Source organism: Syzygium oleosum, unplaced genomic scaffold (genome assembly GCF_021117445.2).
Source record: "Syzygium oleosum isolate NSW1041296 unplaced genomic scaffold, Sole_v2.1 Sole_v2.02, whole genome shotgun sequence".
Classification (NCBI taxonomy): Eukaryota; Viridiplantae; Streptophyta; class Magnoliopsida; order Myrtales; family Myrtaceae; genus Syzygium; species Syzygium oleosum.
This window is the reverse complement of record NW_026607486.1, coordinates 21,224,049-21,236,854: the sequence shown is the minus strand read 5'-3', so window position 1 is coordinate 21,236,854 and position 12,806 is coordinate 21,224,049. Positions and strand designations below refer to the sequence as shown.

Sequence of the window (12,806 nt, the reverse complement as noted above, 5' to 3'; positions counted from 1 at the left end):
GTGAGAGTTTTTGATAAATAGTTGGATTTTGCGCCTCAAAAAAGTGTAGCATCTCAGGTTTGACTCCCACGTGATCTTATCATATAAGAGCGACGTATTCCTATACGGTATACGCTCAAGAAAAAAAACAGAGCAAACGAGAAAATCTGCTAAAGTTATAATGTAAATTTTTTTCCTCAACAAAAATTCACGGAATGTAATTTGGATCATTTTAAAAGAAAAATTGCTCAAAACAGCGGGTTGCATTTTGAATATGGTCCATACAAATCAAAATAATTCAATGGGGATAAATCTGTATAAATCCAAAACTCGTCCATCGCGGATAATATTAGAATATTTGACTATCGAAGTATGCCTTTATTGATCAGTTTAAGTTTTTAGAATATTTCATAAAATCTCACATAATATCGAAGGACGAGGTCTCATGTTCAAATCTTTACTTTTATTTACCAATCCAATCTAAATATGTGGATTGAGAAGGGGGGGTGTGAATATCATAATATTTATATTTAAACATTAAACCACGTTTTCATCAAATATTTTAAAATTTTAAAATAATTGTTCCACAAAATTCTATACATTTGTTTCGCGGAAAATGAATGATTTAGAAAAAAATTTCTTAAGAATGATTTACATAAATGAATGAAGGAAAAATCTTTTCATCTTGCACGGAAATGTTTAAACATATTTTGTCGTCGATAATGAAACTTTCTTTGTCCTTTTTATGAGCTTCAAGAAAACACACATCGATGAAAAGAAAAACCAAAGTCCAATCTGGCCCAAGTTCAAAGCCCAAACGGCGAGATCTATTTCCGGCAATTTTAATGGGCCTACAAGGCCCACGTAATAAGCCCAAGACCGATTACACTCAAATCGCAGAGCTCAAGCGAGCCGAGCCTTGTTTAAAACTTTGCCTTCGTTTGCTTCTCTTCTTCCTCCTCGTACCTTTTCTCCTTCGCAAGCAAACGCCCTGCACCGACGCACCTGCACGAGGAAGAAGCAAGCGCGCCGGGAACCATCTCGAGGAACTCCGGCTCCGGCGATCGCGCTCCGGGGGCGAGCGATGGACGTGATAAAGACGCAGCAGATATCGGCGAGGCCGGTAGAGAAGGTGATAGTCCACCCTCTGGTCCTTCTCAGCATCGTCGACAACTACAACCGGGTCGCCAAGGACACCCGCAGGCGCGTCGTCGGGGTGCTGCTCGGCACCGCCTTCAAAGGCACCGTCGACGTCACCAACAGCTACGCAGGTCTCGTGCTAATGTTCCTTCCCGGCTTTCCCTGATTTCGGTTGTAGACTTCTTGCTTTCGCCCCGTCGGGATTTAGATCTGGGTGCTTTGGGAATTCTTAGCGAGAGTTAGTTTCCTCGCGATTGTGATTGATATGGCGTGATTTGGGTCTTGGGAATTGGCGGGAGTGTAATGGGTTCTGTTTGAAGAATGAGGTGTAGAATTTTGATTGAGCAAATTCCGAGAATTTGCTGCTCTGCGTGTAGCTCGATATTCTGGGACTTGGCTTTAAGTTTTGATCACTAAGTTGAATTGCTAAGGTAAAGCGATTAGTTTGGTTTTAGAGTCCAAAAGTTCAGTTAAAGCCTTCGATTTTGTTAGTTGCCGGCATTTTGCTTGCGAAGATAGTTGCTTTGTGTTGGAACAAGCTTCAAACATGTTTACCTTCGTTTTCGTAGGATAAATTAGTTTGCCGAGTTTGATGTAGAGCATCAAGTGGACCATCTGGTATCTTTAACTATCCAGTGGTGGTTCCTGAAAGTGACGATAAGACTAAAAGAAAAGATGTCAGGTGTTGAGTGATGGAATTTCTACTGTTTAATGAGGGGACCCGTCGCAGAAATGGTATTGTCTGGTGCTCCTCTAAAATTGATTCCGCTGTTGCTCGCTTGAATCTATTAGCTAGCATTTGTCTTAGTTTGGTGGTGATGTGGATATTACAACCTTATCTTCCGTCTGCTCGACATGCGATTCATATGAAGATCACTGTTTATAAGTTTTATCTTTTTCTCTGTTCTTCAGTACCTTTCGAGGAAGATGACAAGGATCCAAGCATCTGGTTTCTTGATCACAACTACCATGAAGCCATGTTTTCCATGTTCAAGAGAATAAATGGTACTTATATGGCAGTCACCCTTTTTTCTGTCAGCAACTATTTGAAGTGATAATCGTCTAGTAACCTGTTCTGTGTATTATTTTTCAGCGAAGGAGCATGTTGTTGGATGGTATAGCACCGGTCCCAAGTTGCGAGAAAATGACCTTAATGTCCACGCATTGTTTGATGAGTAAGACTTTCTGCTTGTTTTGTGCATGAGATTGAATCACTGCAGTAGGGACTTAGTTGTCTAGTTTTATATTTTATATACGATTTAGGTGGATGGTTCGTCATAAGGAAGATAGTTACACACGTTCTATCGCATTTATCTTCTTTTCTTATCATTATGAGGCACATCGTTGTTGAATTCTGTACCGTCCTAGTGGTTTCAGTTGGGTTATGTAGTGGGAGAGGCCTACCCAATCTTATTGTAAAATTTCACGAGGGAAGATCACTTACCTTTTGGGTAGAACATGGGTAAAAGTTTGCATTTGATAGAACAATGGAATGAGTGTAACTGGTACTCTTTGGATGAAGTTTATCAAAAACTCCTTTTTCTTGTTACTTCTAGCATCTTTTATATCGAGTCAAACTAATCTGTTTGTAGTTCTATTTCACGAGGTTGATCACTCCAACTACATCTGCTACTAATCAAGTTTTACATCTTGTGTTCAGCTATGTCCCGAATCCTGTGCTGGTTATAATTGATGTTCAACCTAAGGAACTTGGAATACCAACAAAGGCATACTATGCTGTTGAAGAAGTCAAAGAGGTAAGAGTAAATAGTTTCCCACTGTAGCTGCCTTTTGTTGTCATAAGTTATGTTCAGTGTGCTTTCCTAATGGCATAACAAGACCCGTTTCCTTTTAATTTTATAGGGTTAAGCTCTTTTTTTGGCCTCTTTTTTTTTTTTTTTTTTTCAGAATGCAACTCAGAAAAGCCAGAAGGTGTTTGTGCACGTTCCTTCAGAAATTGCTGCCCATGAGGTTGAGGAAATAGGTATGTTTTTGAGATGGGAAGGTTCCTGTCTTGAATTAGTATTATCATCGTTAATCCTTGTCCTAGACGTCGCTCTAGTCACATACTGTACCGTGAACTGCATCAATGACTCACTGATTCACAGGTGTGGAGCACTTGCTACGTGATGTAAAGGATACAACCATTAGCACCCTTGCCACAGAGGTAACATGTCCTGACACTTTTTTTTTTGGTCTTTTTCTTCTTATTTTGATACAGTTCCCAACACTTTTTGGATAATATGTAGACGGGTTTCAATTGTAGAATGAAGGTACAGGGATTCAATTTGGTTGCTGGTTCTCCTTAACTAGAGAGTTCTTTATCCTGTACAGGTCACTGGAAAGCTCACAGCCTTGAAGGGATTGGATGCTCGACTTAAGGAGATAAGAAGCTATCTTGACCTCGTCGTCGATGGAAAGCTTCCATTAAATCATGAGATCCTGTATCATCTGCAGGTTCATTATTGTCATCTCATCTATGAAGAGTGTGTGGATATTTCTCTTCTGCAAGATGCATGCTGACATATATGTAAATAGATGAATAAAGAACTAATACAGATGATAGCTTAAGAATAACTCCATTTGTGGGAAATGAATTTGTTCCAGTGGAGGTGAAATAGATTCTGCGTTTCTGCTTCTGCTGTATCGGCAGTTAATATTGCCGACCCACAAAAATTTCTATATTAAGAGCTGCAAGCTTTCTAGCATGTTCTCATTTTGCATCCATGTCCTTCTTGTTCATTTAAAGCTTATAGTTTCAGATGGAAATAAAAGAGAGCAGTATTGTTTTTATTGGCAGTTGGGTTGATGGGCTATTGGCCTGCCTCGGAAAATTCTCAGTTCTGTGCTTATTCATTATCAGAATTGATAGGCAACTTGTCATTTAATTGGGATTATTTAACTAGTTGACTGCTTACAGTTATGTTGTTGGTCAATCCATTTTGCTTTTGTCGGATTGTCCTCTCTTGGCCTTTAAAAAGGTTTTATTAGAAATTATAGATTGCAAACTGATTATAGAATGTCAAATGTCATAATTTTTGGCCCTCACACCTTTTTTTTCTGTGGATCCTCTAGGATGTCTTTAACCTCCTTCCGAATCTGAATGTCAATGAGTTAATCAAGGCTTTTGCAGGTAATGGAAGTAAATCTTGGGTTTTTAATTTTTCCTACTAAGCTTATTCTCTTCCACTTTATCCTTACTAGGTAATTTTCTTTTTGCAGTTAAAACGAATGATATGATGCTAGTTATATATCTCTCTTCCCTCATCCGAAGTGTGATTGCACTCCATAATTTGATCAACAATAAGGTATGCCAGCTACCTTCATTTGGAGAATTATATTTTTGAACTACCATTTTTCCTTATGTCATATGGCCAATTTGCACTTATTCTCCTTCCGGTGTTTGGATGACTATGCAGTCTTCTAGTAATGATGCTACCAGTCTTCTCCTACCAACATTAGTTATAGGCTTTTAGCTGAAAAGCCCACGTTAACCCTTCCTTTTAATATAGATGAGTTCCTGACCAGTTGCCTTATTATCAAGTACTGAGAGGTTGCTTTTATTCTCCTACTTTTCTTGGCCAGTTTTGCAGTCCTACTAAACATCAGTTAATTTAATTCTGTGTGTGCCTTATTTGTGGACCTGACTAAGCTCCTCTACAAGTTGCATTTGAGTTTGCTTGTTACATGGGATAATCATGTTTATTTATACCCTCAGTCTAGGACACTTTGATGATATTTAATTATTCCTGTTCTTAGATTCTCAACAAAGAACACGAGAAGGCAGAAGACTCAAAACCTGTCGCGGTACCTGCTGCATCTGGAAGCTAGATGGAGGGATGAATTAACCTCAGAAACACTGCGAGTTTTCTCTGGACGATGAACTGTGCGCCGTGCGTGTTTTGTTCTCCTATTCTTGAGATGGATAAGAACCGGATGAACGGGAGACGAAGTAATTAGATACTGTCCTGAAAAAATTGTCATTTGATTATTTTGCGATGCCCTGTGACATTTTAGTGGACTAACGATAACAACTCTGCAAGTGCCAAAGTTCAAAACAACCCAGGTGACCGTCAAGTGTCCTTGATCATCTTCTTCTGTTGCTCGCGTTTTCCGGAGACGTTTAATTGAATGTAATGAGATCATTGATGGAGGTGCAAGTTAAACCTTGTTAAGCGGTTTTTGCCTGAGACATCTCAGTGTTAAAATCAAATCGAACGCGACCCAGTTACACTCCCACCTTAAAATTTCCCGCTTTAGATATGTCCAGATTTACTCGGGTCATGATGATGTCCACTAACCATTTTGCCAATGGGTTAACAAAAAAAAAAAAGCATAAATTTTAGGTTAAGTGACAATTATAACCCGAACTTTGTTTTGTCTCATAAAACATCACCAACATTAGGTCAAGTGACAATTTTGCCCTTAACTTTTTTTATCTTATAAAAAACCATTAACTTTTACTCTTATCCCAAATTTGGCCCCTCGTTGACTTTTTGTCTGAAGTCACTCTTGTTTAAGAAAAAAGGTTATGGTGGTAACCTTGGCGGATCTCGTCCATGACGTCTGTTGATGGGCGGTGGTTTACAGCTTCATATTACGACAAAACGACGAAATCTGGCATGAGAGATTCAATTTGGAGATATTTTTTATTTGCCGGTTAAGTAAAGGAGAAGAACAGTTTCACTATTATTTTTCAAACCATGGCTCAGAAAAATAAGATAATGAATAGTGCTTTAAATATAGTCTGAAAGTCACGTGGATTTATTACAGAGGTAGAATAGTCAAGTTGGATAATCAATGGTTCCAACTCAATGGGGGCTAGATTTGAGATTTAAGTTAAAGTTTGTGCTTTTTTACGAGACAAAAAAAAGTCGGAGTTATAATTGTCACTCGATCTAAAGTTTGTGTTTTTTTATGGGACAAAAAAAAGTTCGGGCCAAAATTGTCACTTGACCTAAAATTTGTGCATTTTTTTGGAATTAGGCCTTTTGTCAATACGTAATGAGCTGAGAACCTTCGGTGATTATCTGCACATTATATGAAGAGGCTAAAATGCTTTTGTAGCTTTTGTTCTCTAAATCAAGAATATAATGTTATCTTTTTAGTCCTTGTAAAGATTACTGTTGTAGCAAGAATATCAACTAGACACAACTCTAATCATATTTTGTTTTAATATTATAGAGATCATAAGCTAAATTGTACTTAATCTAAAAGGTCAAAAAAGTAATAAAAAAGATGGCCATATTTTTTTTTGTGGATTTATGAAATGGATTGAGATTAAAAGATAATTAAAATCCGGAGTTTAGTGTAATTACAAAAACTCTCGGTTTTTTTTCCATGTAAAGTCGAAGGACCAGATTGAAGGAATTGGAAGTTTACAGACTCGATCATACATTTAGGAATATTTCAAGGATCACATTGAATGAATTAAAAGTCTAAGGACGATATTACACCCTCCACGTTAGAAAGAATTCTCGAATGCTCCAGATAATTAGAAGCTCAATCGGATACGAAGTAAATCTTACGCGAAACTCATCCAATCCAACGGCGCCATATGAATCGAGCTCACGCGCATCAATCAAGAGCGCACAAAGTGTTTCTAAGGAGTCACTGCCTCCGAGTGGCGGCAAAGACAAAAGGCCTTCATATGGTTCATTACACTACGGTCATATGGAGGAGATCCCGTTGCCAAAGAAGCATCGTTTCCATCTTTGAGAAGACGACAACAACGACAGCAACAGCAACGGAGGTTTGACCTTTGACCAACCACCGCTAATTAAAAGAATTCTTTAATTCCCACCAAAAATTCCTCATTTTTCCTCGAAACCCCCCACGCCCCCCAAAAGAAAAAAAAGGAGAAGAAAAGGGGGATATTCCAAATCCGGGGGGCAGATCCGTCATTTCTGGGAGGAGCCCATCCCGCTTCCTTGAACGGAACAAACACCGGAACCCCGAAAAAGGACAAGGGCGGGGATGGCGTGGCCCCTTCTGATACCCATCGCCATCGCGCCAACAACATGACGCGTCGTTTTGTTCCGCTACGTCCAAACTGACAGATAGTCTTAGTCCGCTTTTCTCTCTCTCTCTCTCTCTCTCTCTCTAGACGGAAAACACGTTTGCCTTCATTTTCCCGAGAAAAAAAAAGGAGAGGCCCCCCCCACCGATCATTTTCCCGGGAAAAAGGAGGAGGAGGAGGAGCAGCCGCAGCCGCAGCCGCCGCCGCCGCCGCAGCCGCAGCCGCCGCCGCCATGTCGGACGCTCTGATCAACGGCCTCGCGGGAGCCGGCGGGGGCATTATCGCGCAGCTCATCACCTACCCTCTCCAGACCGTAAAATCACATGCGATCCCCCCCTGTCGATTTCGTTTTTTCTCCGATCGTTTCCGAGCCTCGCGTGCTCCTGCTAAAAAAGGAAAAAAAATAAAATCTCGTTTCCGGATCGTCTCCAGGTGAACACGCGTCAGCAGACGGAGCGCGATCTGAAGAAGGAGAGGCGGAAGCTCGGGACCGTCGAGCAAATGTATCAGGTGCGCGCTTCGCTTTGCTTTGCTTTGCCTTGCCTTGCCTGCTTTCGTCTCCCGCTCGTTTCCCTGGTGGGGGAAACTATGAATTTGGGGGTGTTGATCCGGGTCAACGCGCGCTCGGTAGTTGAAGTCAACCGGAGTTTTTTAACCGTTTGGTCGGAACGATTCGTGAGCGGAGGTCTTTGGTCTCCGTTGCGTGTCCATGTGCCATTTGAGCTGATTTTGTTGCGCTCGCTTGCCGTTTAGGTGATCAAGCAAGAGGGATGGGAACGGTTGTATGGAGGCTTAGCGCCGTCGCTCGTGGGCACCGCTGCATCTCAGGTGAGCTACCGCGGTATTGTTCCGTGGCGTCGAACACGAGCCGCTCGCGCCTTTGTTCGACTTTCCCTTCTCCTCGTATCTTTACATCTTCGTGAGGGACCTGGAGTTTTGCGCATTGTTTTGACAGGAGAATTAGGATGGGTGGGTATGATTTCTGACGGGTTTTCTGTTGTTTCACGTGCACTGAAGAAAAGGGGAGAATGTGGGATCTTAGACTTAACCCGAGTGGAATTAGTGCAGTAAAAATTTGAATGTGCTTTTGATGTCTCGTGATGAAAATGCTGAATATTTGGCATTATGCCTAGATGTTTGTAGCACGACTTTCATTGCTGCTATTCGCTGGCGCATCTATCTAAAGTGTGCTGGGCCTGCTGAAATGCTCTTGCTATGTGGTCTCATGAAAGTGAAGTTTGCGCCATTGCTTCATTCATTTTCTGTAGACTCTTCGCTTACTTCATAGAGATCTGGTGGTAAGTGTCATTGGTCTTAATAATCAAGGACAGTCTTCCCTGTTTAAGCAATAAGCCTCTGTGTTTGTGCCAAGGTCAAGTTCATTGGATCAGTACTTTGCAAACTGGGTAGGCCTGTCACAGGCAATTCCTCAAGCTTTCAGGTTCCTCTGTATGAGATAGGATCAACCCTGTTTAAGTGGGAAATCGAAAAAGCAAAAATTAAACAAGAAGATGAAGAAAATCCACCAAGTTATATTTTGTTTTACTGTAAAATAGGATAGATGTGGATGTCTCAAACATCTGCTGCCTGCTCATCTTGTTGGATTAGATTAGCAAGACGCCTCGAGCTGAGTTAACTGGGTTCTTTTTTTATTTTAAAAAAACAAACAAGGAAAGAATATGGTAGCATATAGGCAGTAGCTGGGCTTCTAGAGTTCGTCTCTTTTAAGTTTAAGACAACTCCTGCGAAGAATGTGATCGAAGAAATACCAGCTGTGTTGCTAAGTATTTGCATACAGCAACTTCAGTTGCAAACTTATAGGTTCTCCCTCTTTGCTGCCATCATTTTTCGGAAGTTTATGACAGTTAAATACAGTCATATAATGAGATATGCCCTCATAGTTTGTAGGACAGTAAATACATCAATACTCATGACTATCATTTTTTCAAATCATCGACGAGCTTAACTGTTATATTTGCTACTGTTTTATTAAAACAAAAGCTTAACTAGTTGATTTCTCTCCCCCCCAGCCCCCCCCACCCCCCCTTCCAAAACTGTACTCGGAGACTTATTAATTTGGGGAAAATCTTACACAGGCCTTTTAGAAAATCTATTGCATGTGAAACTCTTTTCTTTTGTAAAGTTTTTTGATCTCTTATGTACCTGCAACTTTCATGCTACAGGGTGTTTACTATTATTTCTATCAAATATTCAGGAAGAAAGCAGAAGTTGCTGCACTTGAACGAAGGAAGAAAGGGATGGGTGATGGAACAGTTGGAATGTTCTCATCACTCATGGTGGCAGCTTTATCTGGGTAATTTACCAAGTATTATCTATTACCTCTACAAAGCACATTCAGGGTGAATGCCGTATATTTACCACATCGTCATTTTAACTTTCCCTGTTTTCTTTTCTGGAAATCATGATCCAGTTGCGAGAATACATGTATGGTAGTGGGTGCTTGTTTGATACTTTGGCTGCTATTATTTATAATTAACTGGTCGGCTCCTCTTTGCAGGTGCATAAATGTCCTGCTAACAAACCCCATATGGGTAGTTGTAACCCGAATGCAGGTGAGTGGTTTGTCCAGATTGGCTCAAGGCTCCTTCGTGCTCAAACGCAATATGTTTGGATCAAGTTTTCATAACATAATGCCTATCGTGCTCAAACACAAAATGTTTGGGTCAAGTTTTCAATTTTCATAACATAATGCCTATCCAAGTTACCATCCTTTTCATCTCAATTTCCTGTGAAATCGTGTCTTACATGCCTTTTAATTGGAAAATCCTTTTTCCATTTGATGGGAAATGTGCTTGGCGATGAAGCCATTTGGTTTGTCTCATTTTTGTAATGATTCTGGGGACCGTTACATTGTGCTGCTGGATATTCCAACAAGAGAGTGCTCTTTTTTTTTCTTTTTTTTCAGGGATAGGGATTGTCTGAGGTACTATCTTCTAATGTCATGTGGTTCAGAACTTTGAACTAATAGAAGTAAATGTAGCTTGTATTGTGCATGTGAGTACAGACTTGTGCTGCTTTGCAGTCCTTTTTTCAAAAAACTTTGTGTGGACCTGCAGACTCACACGAAAATCTCAAAGAAGTCTGAATTGGATACGGTTGCTCCTGATGATGCGATTCTTGCTGCTGTAGAGCCTCCTCCTTATGGAACTGGCCATGTGGTAGGTTCTTCTCCTTTTTGGCCTAAGAAGAATCTGTCACTTAAAATGAGTACCACTCTCTGTCTCTCCCCTTTCAACTTCTCTGTGTACGAACTATAGTAGCTCATATGTTACCTTACCAAAAAAAAAACTGTAGTAGCTCATATGCTTTCTCTATCTTTAGAGCATGTATTAAATGCCAAAATCATCACTGGGGTTAAAGTTCTACAGTTGCCTTGTGGGAAAATGGCAATTTGCTGTCATCAAATCCTAGAATACGGCTATTGGTGTTAGTTGGAACAGGACTGTGTGTGAGAAAATTTTAGCTTGCAGGAGCACGATGATCCTATCTACCAAGCCAATCACCATGCACCAAGGGTTATGAATTTCCTTGTTTCAACACTTGGCATGCAGTGATTTGGTCGGATAAAATGGAATGTCTACTCTTGAAGCAGCTAAATATCTCTTCCTGTGAAAATGTGGTCTTTGTAGTGTGTGCTTGTGCCCTTGCATGCGTATAAAATGTTTATATATTCAATAATTTGACTGTGTATAGAGCAACCTAATGCACAGCAGCATTCTCATGTTGGACTCTCTCCTCCATTGGGTTGTATCTTGCCAAAAGATGATCATATATTTCATATGAAACTTTACAACCAAGAGAATTACTGTCAAATTTGTGAATTCATTTATCTAGAAATTGAATTGGTGATGTCACCCTGTCTGTATTTGAATCTGTCCTTATCTGATGATGGGAGATTTATGCTATAGTTTCTCTTCTGCTTACTCGTCTTCTTCTGCTTGTTAACATTGAACAGATTCAAGAAGTGTACGGTGAAGCTGGATTTTGGGGTTTCTGGAAAGGTGTATTCCCTACATTGATAATGGTATGTGAGAGATGGCTTTTGTATTTGTAAAGGTGGTAATATTGATTTTTTCCCTCTGATATATACAGGTAAGTAATCCTTCCATTCAGTTCATGCTGTACGAAACTATGTTAAAGAAGTTAAACAAGAGACGTGCGTTGAAGGGCAAGAGTGCTCCAACTGCTCTGGAGGTGACTTTGATCTCAACTTTCTAGCAACACAGTGACTCATAAAAGAGCTGTGTTTCTTTGTATTACCTTATTTCTTCAAGCACTCTCTCAGCCCTAATGAATAAAAATTTCATCTTGCCAGATCTTCCTCCTGGGAGCCTTGGCTAAACTTGGTGCCACTGTTGTGACATATCCTCTTCTAGTTGTCAAGGTTAGTTACGTCGGCTTATAAAAGGACTGAATGAATGTGCATCTGAAGTTTCAAGCAGTTTATTGTTAGCTCATGAAACATTTTATGTTTCCAGACATGATTTGAGTTTGCTACTTTTTCATTGGCTAAGCAATTTAAGTATTTATGTGTCTGCTTTTCTTTTTAACCACGAGTAAGTATTGATGTTTCCATGCTGTCTTTAAGATACGTGGAATGTAGATCAAGGCTGAAAAAGAATAGCCATATTGAAAATGACTGGCTGGCTTTTATACACTGGAGGAAGATTTTGATTTTGGGTACAGGAAAATATGACTAACAGACAGAAATTTAATAATTATGAAAGGAAGGCTGCTTGAAGATCAAAGGAGAAGTGAAACTTAGGAAAGCTTGTCTTCTTTTTTTGTTTTCTCTTTAGCGATAAGCATGCTGATAAAGTTTATACACTGCAAAATCAATTTCGACTACCCTGTGTTAATTTCTTCAAAATATGATGGGATAAAAGCTTGAAATCTCTATCTGTTTCATTTCCTTATAGATTTCCCTTGTCTTTGCAGGCGAGGCTTCAAGCTAAACAGGCCACTACTGGAGACAGAAGGCATCATTATAAAGGTTATTATTGTGTTTTGCTGATATTTCTTATAAAATTCCTTTCTTTAATGGGATTGCGAGTCAGTGCATCTGCGTGATCCAGATATTGTAATGCATTTTATGATTTGTCTCAAGGATTTTAATCATTCAATCCTATCATGCCCGTCACTCTTGTTTTCTCCCCTTCCGTGACATGCCATGTGTACTGATGCCACACTTTTTCATTTCTTCAAAACAGGCACATCAGATGCCATCTTGAAGATGATACGCTATGAAGGCCTTTATGGGTTTTACAAAGGAATGAGTACTAAAATTGTTCAGAGCGTGCTTGCTGCAGCTGTGTTGTTCATGGTCAAGGAAGAACTTGTGAGGGGTGCTCGGTTCCTGCTAGCTGGAGATGTTGTTGATGCCTTGAGGTCAAAACCTCCATGACGAGTGTCTCTCTCGCTCGCTCGCTCTCTCTCTCTCTCTCTCTCTCTCCCTTTGTTGCAGCATTGCTCATTCCGCGATTCATTTAGGTAAGTTATCAATTACACACGAGTAGGAGGGGGAATGTGAAAATAATCCAGTGTCAAAGCAGTCTTATTATCTGTATCTTGCAAGATGCTAACAATTGATTCCTTCTGTGGACAATCCGATTGTGGAAATTATGTACGATTCCCCTTTGTTTTCTCA

At 40.1% G+C, this 12,806-nt stretch overlaps 2 protein-coding genes across 4 annotated transcripts; both read left to right on the top strand.

Annotated features, from left to right (window-relative positions):
- Nucleotides 1-929: 929 nt before the first annotated feature.
- LOC115673333 (26S proteasome non-ATPase regulatory subunit 7 homolog A) lies at nucleotides 930-5,311 on the top strand. 2 transcript variants are annotated; one of them, XR_008815810.1, is made up of 11 exons: nucleotides 930-1,250; nucleotides 2,032-2,124; nucleotides 2,213-2,294; nucleotides 2,780-2,876; nucleotides 3,028-3,103; nucleotides 3,228-3,286; nucleotides 3,454-3,576; nucleotides 4,195-4,252; nucleotides 4,342-4,427; nucleotides 4,539-4,672; nucleotides 4,879-5,311. XR_008815810.1 is itself a non-coding variant. In XM_030595475.2 (10 exons), exons 1-10 carry the CDS (start codon nucleotides 1,064-1,066, stop codon nucleotides 4,948-4,950), a joined length of 933 nt encoding a protein of 310 aa, XP_030451335.1. In that variant the 5' UTR covers nucleotides 930-1,063; the 3' UTR covers nucleotides 4,951-5,311. The 2 variants fall into 2 exon arrangements, 1 of the variants encoding a protein (XP_030451335.1); XM_030595475.2 differs by lacking the exon at nucleotides 4,539-4,672.
- Nucleotides 5,312-7,263: 1,952 nt separating this feature from the next.
- On the top strand, nucleotides 7,264-12,806 carry LOC115673324 (peroxisomal nicotinamide adenine dinucleotide carrier). Of its 2 annotated transcripts, XM_056308259.1 has the most exons (11): nucleotides 7,264-7,451; nucleotides 7,571-7,648; nucleotides 7,892-7,966; nucleotides 9,322-9,452; nucleotides 9,657-9,711; nucleotides 10,216-10,317; nucleotides 11,115-11,183; nucleotides 11,252-11,353; nucleotides 11,475-11,543; nucleotides 12,098-12,152; nucleotides 12,370-12,806. In XM_056308259.1, exons 1-11 carry the CDS (start codon nucleotides 7,371-7,373, stop codon nucleotides 12,561-12,563), a joined length of 1,011 nt encoding a protein of 336 aa, XP_056164234.1. In that variant the 5' UTR covers nucleotides 7,264-7,370; the 3' UTR covers nucleotides 12,564-12,806. The 2 variants fall into 2 exon arrangements, with proteins under 2 accessions (XP_056164234.1, XP_056164236.1); XM_056308261.1 differs by lacking the exons at nucleotides 7,264-7,451; nucleotides 7,571-7,648; nucleotides 7,892-7,966 and adding an exon at nucleotides 8,339-8,436 and having other exon boundaries at nucleotides 9,354-9,452.

What these genes read in the sequence shown, in the direction of transcription:
- LOC115673333 (XM_030595475.2), top strand. Translation starts at nt 1,064, where the DNA reads ATGGACGTGATAAAGACGCAGCAGATATCGGCGAGGCCGGTAGAGAAG. An exon ending in CTGTTGAAGAAGTCAAAGAG is followed by an intron (nt 2,877 to 3,027) that starts GTAAGAGTAAAT and finishes TTTTTTTTTCAG; the next exon opens with AATGCAACTCAGAAAAGCCA. An exon ending in GTTAATCAAGGCTTTTGCAG is followed by an intron (nt 4,253 to 4,341) that starts GTAATGGAAGTA and finishes TTCTTTTTGCAG; the next exon opens with TTAAAACGAATGATATGATG.
- LOC115673324 (XM_056308259.1), top strand. Translation starts at nt 7,371, where the DNA reads ATGTCGGACGCTCTGATCAACGGCCTCGCGGGAGCCGGCGGGGGCATT. An exon ending in CCGTCGAGCAAATGTATCAG is followed by an intron (nt 7,649 to 7,891) that starts GTGCGCGCTTCG and finishes CTTGCCGTTTAG; the next exon opens with GTGATCAAGCAAGAGGGATG. An exon ending in TGGGCACCGCTGCATCTCAG is followed by an intron (nt 7,967 to 9,321) that starts GTGAGCTACCGC and finishes TTCATGCTACAG; the next exon opens with GGTGTTTACTATTATTTCTA.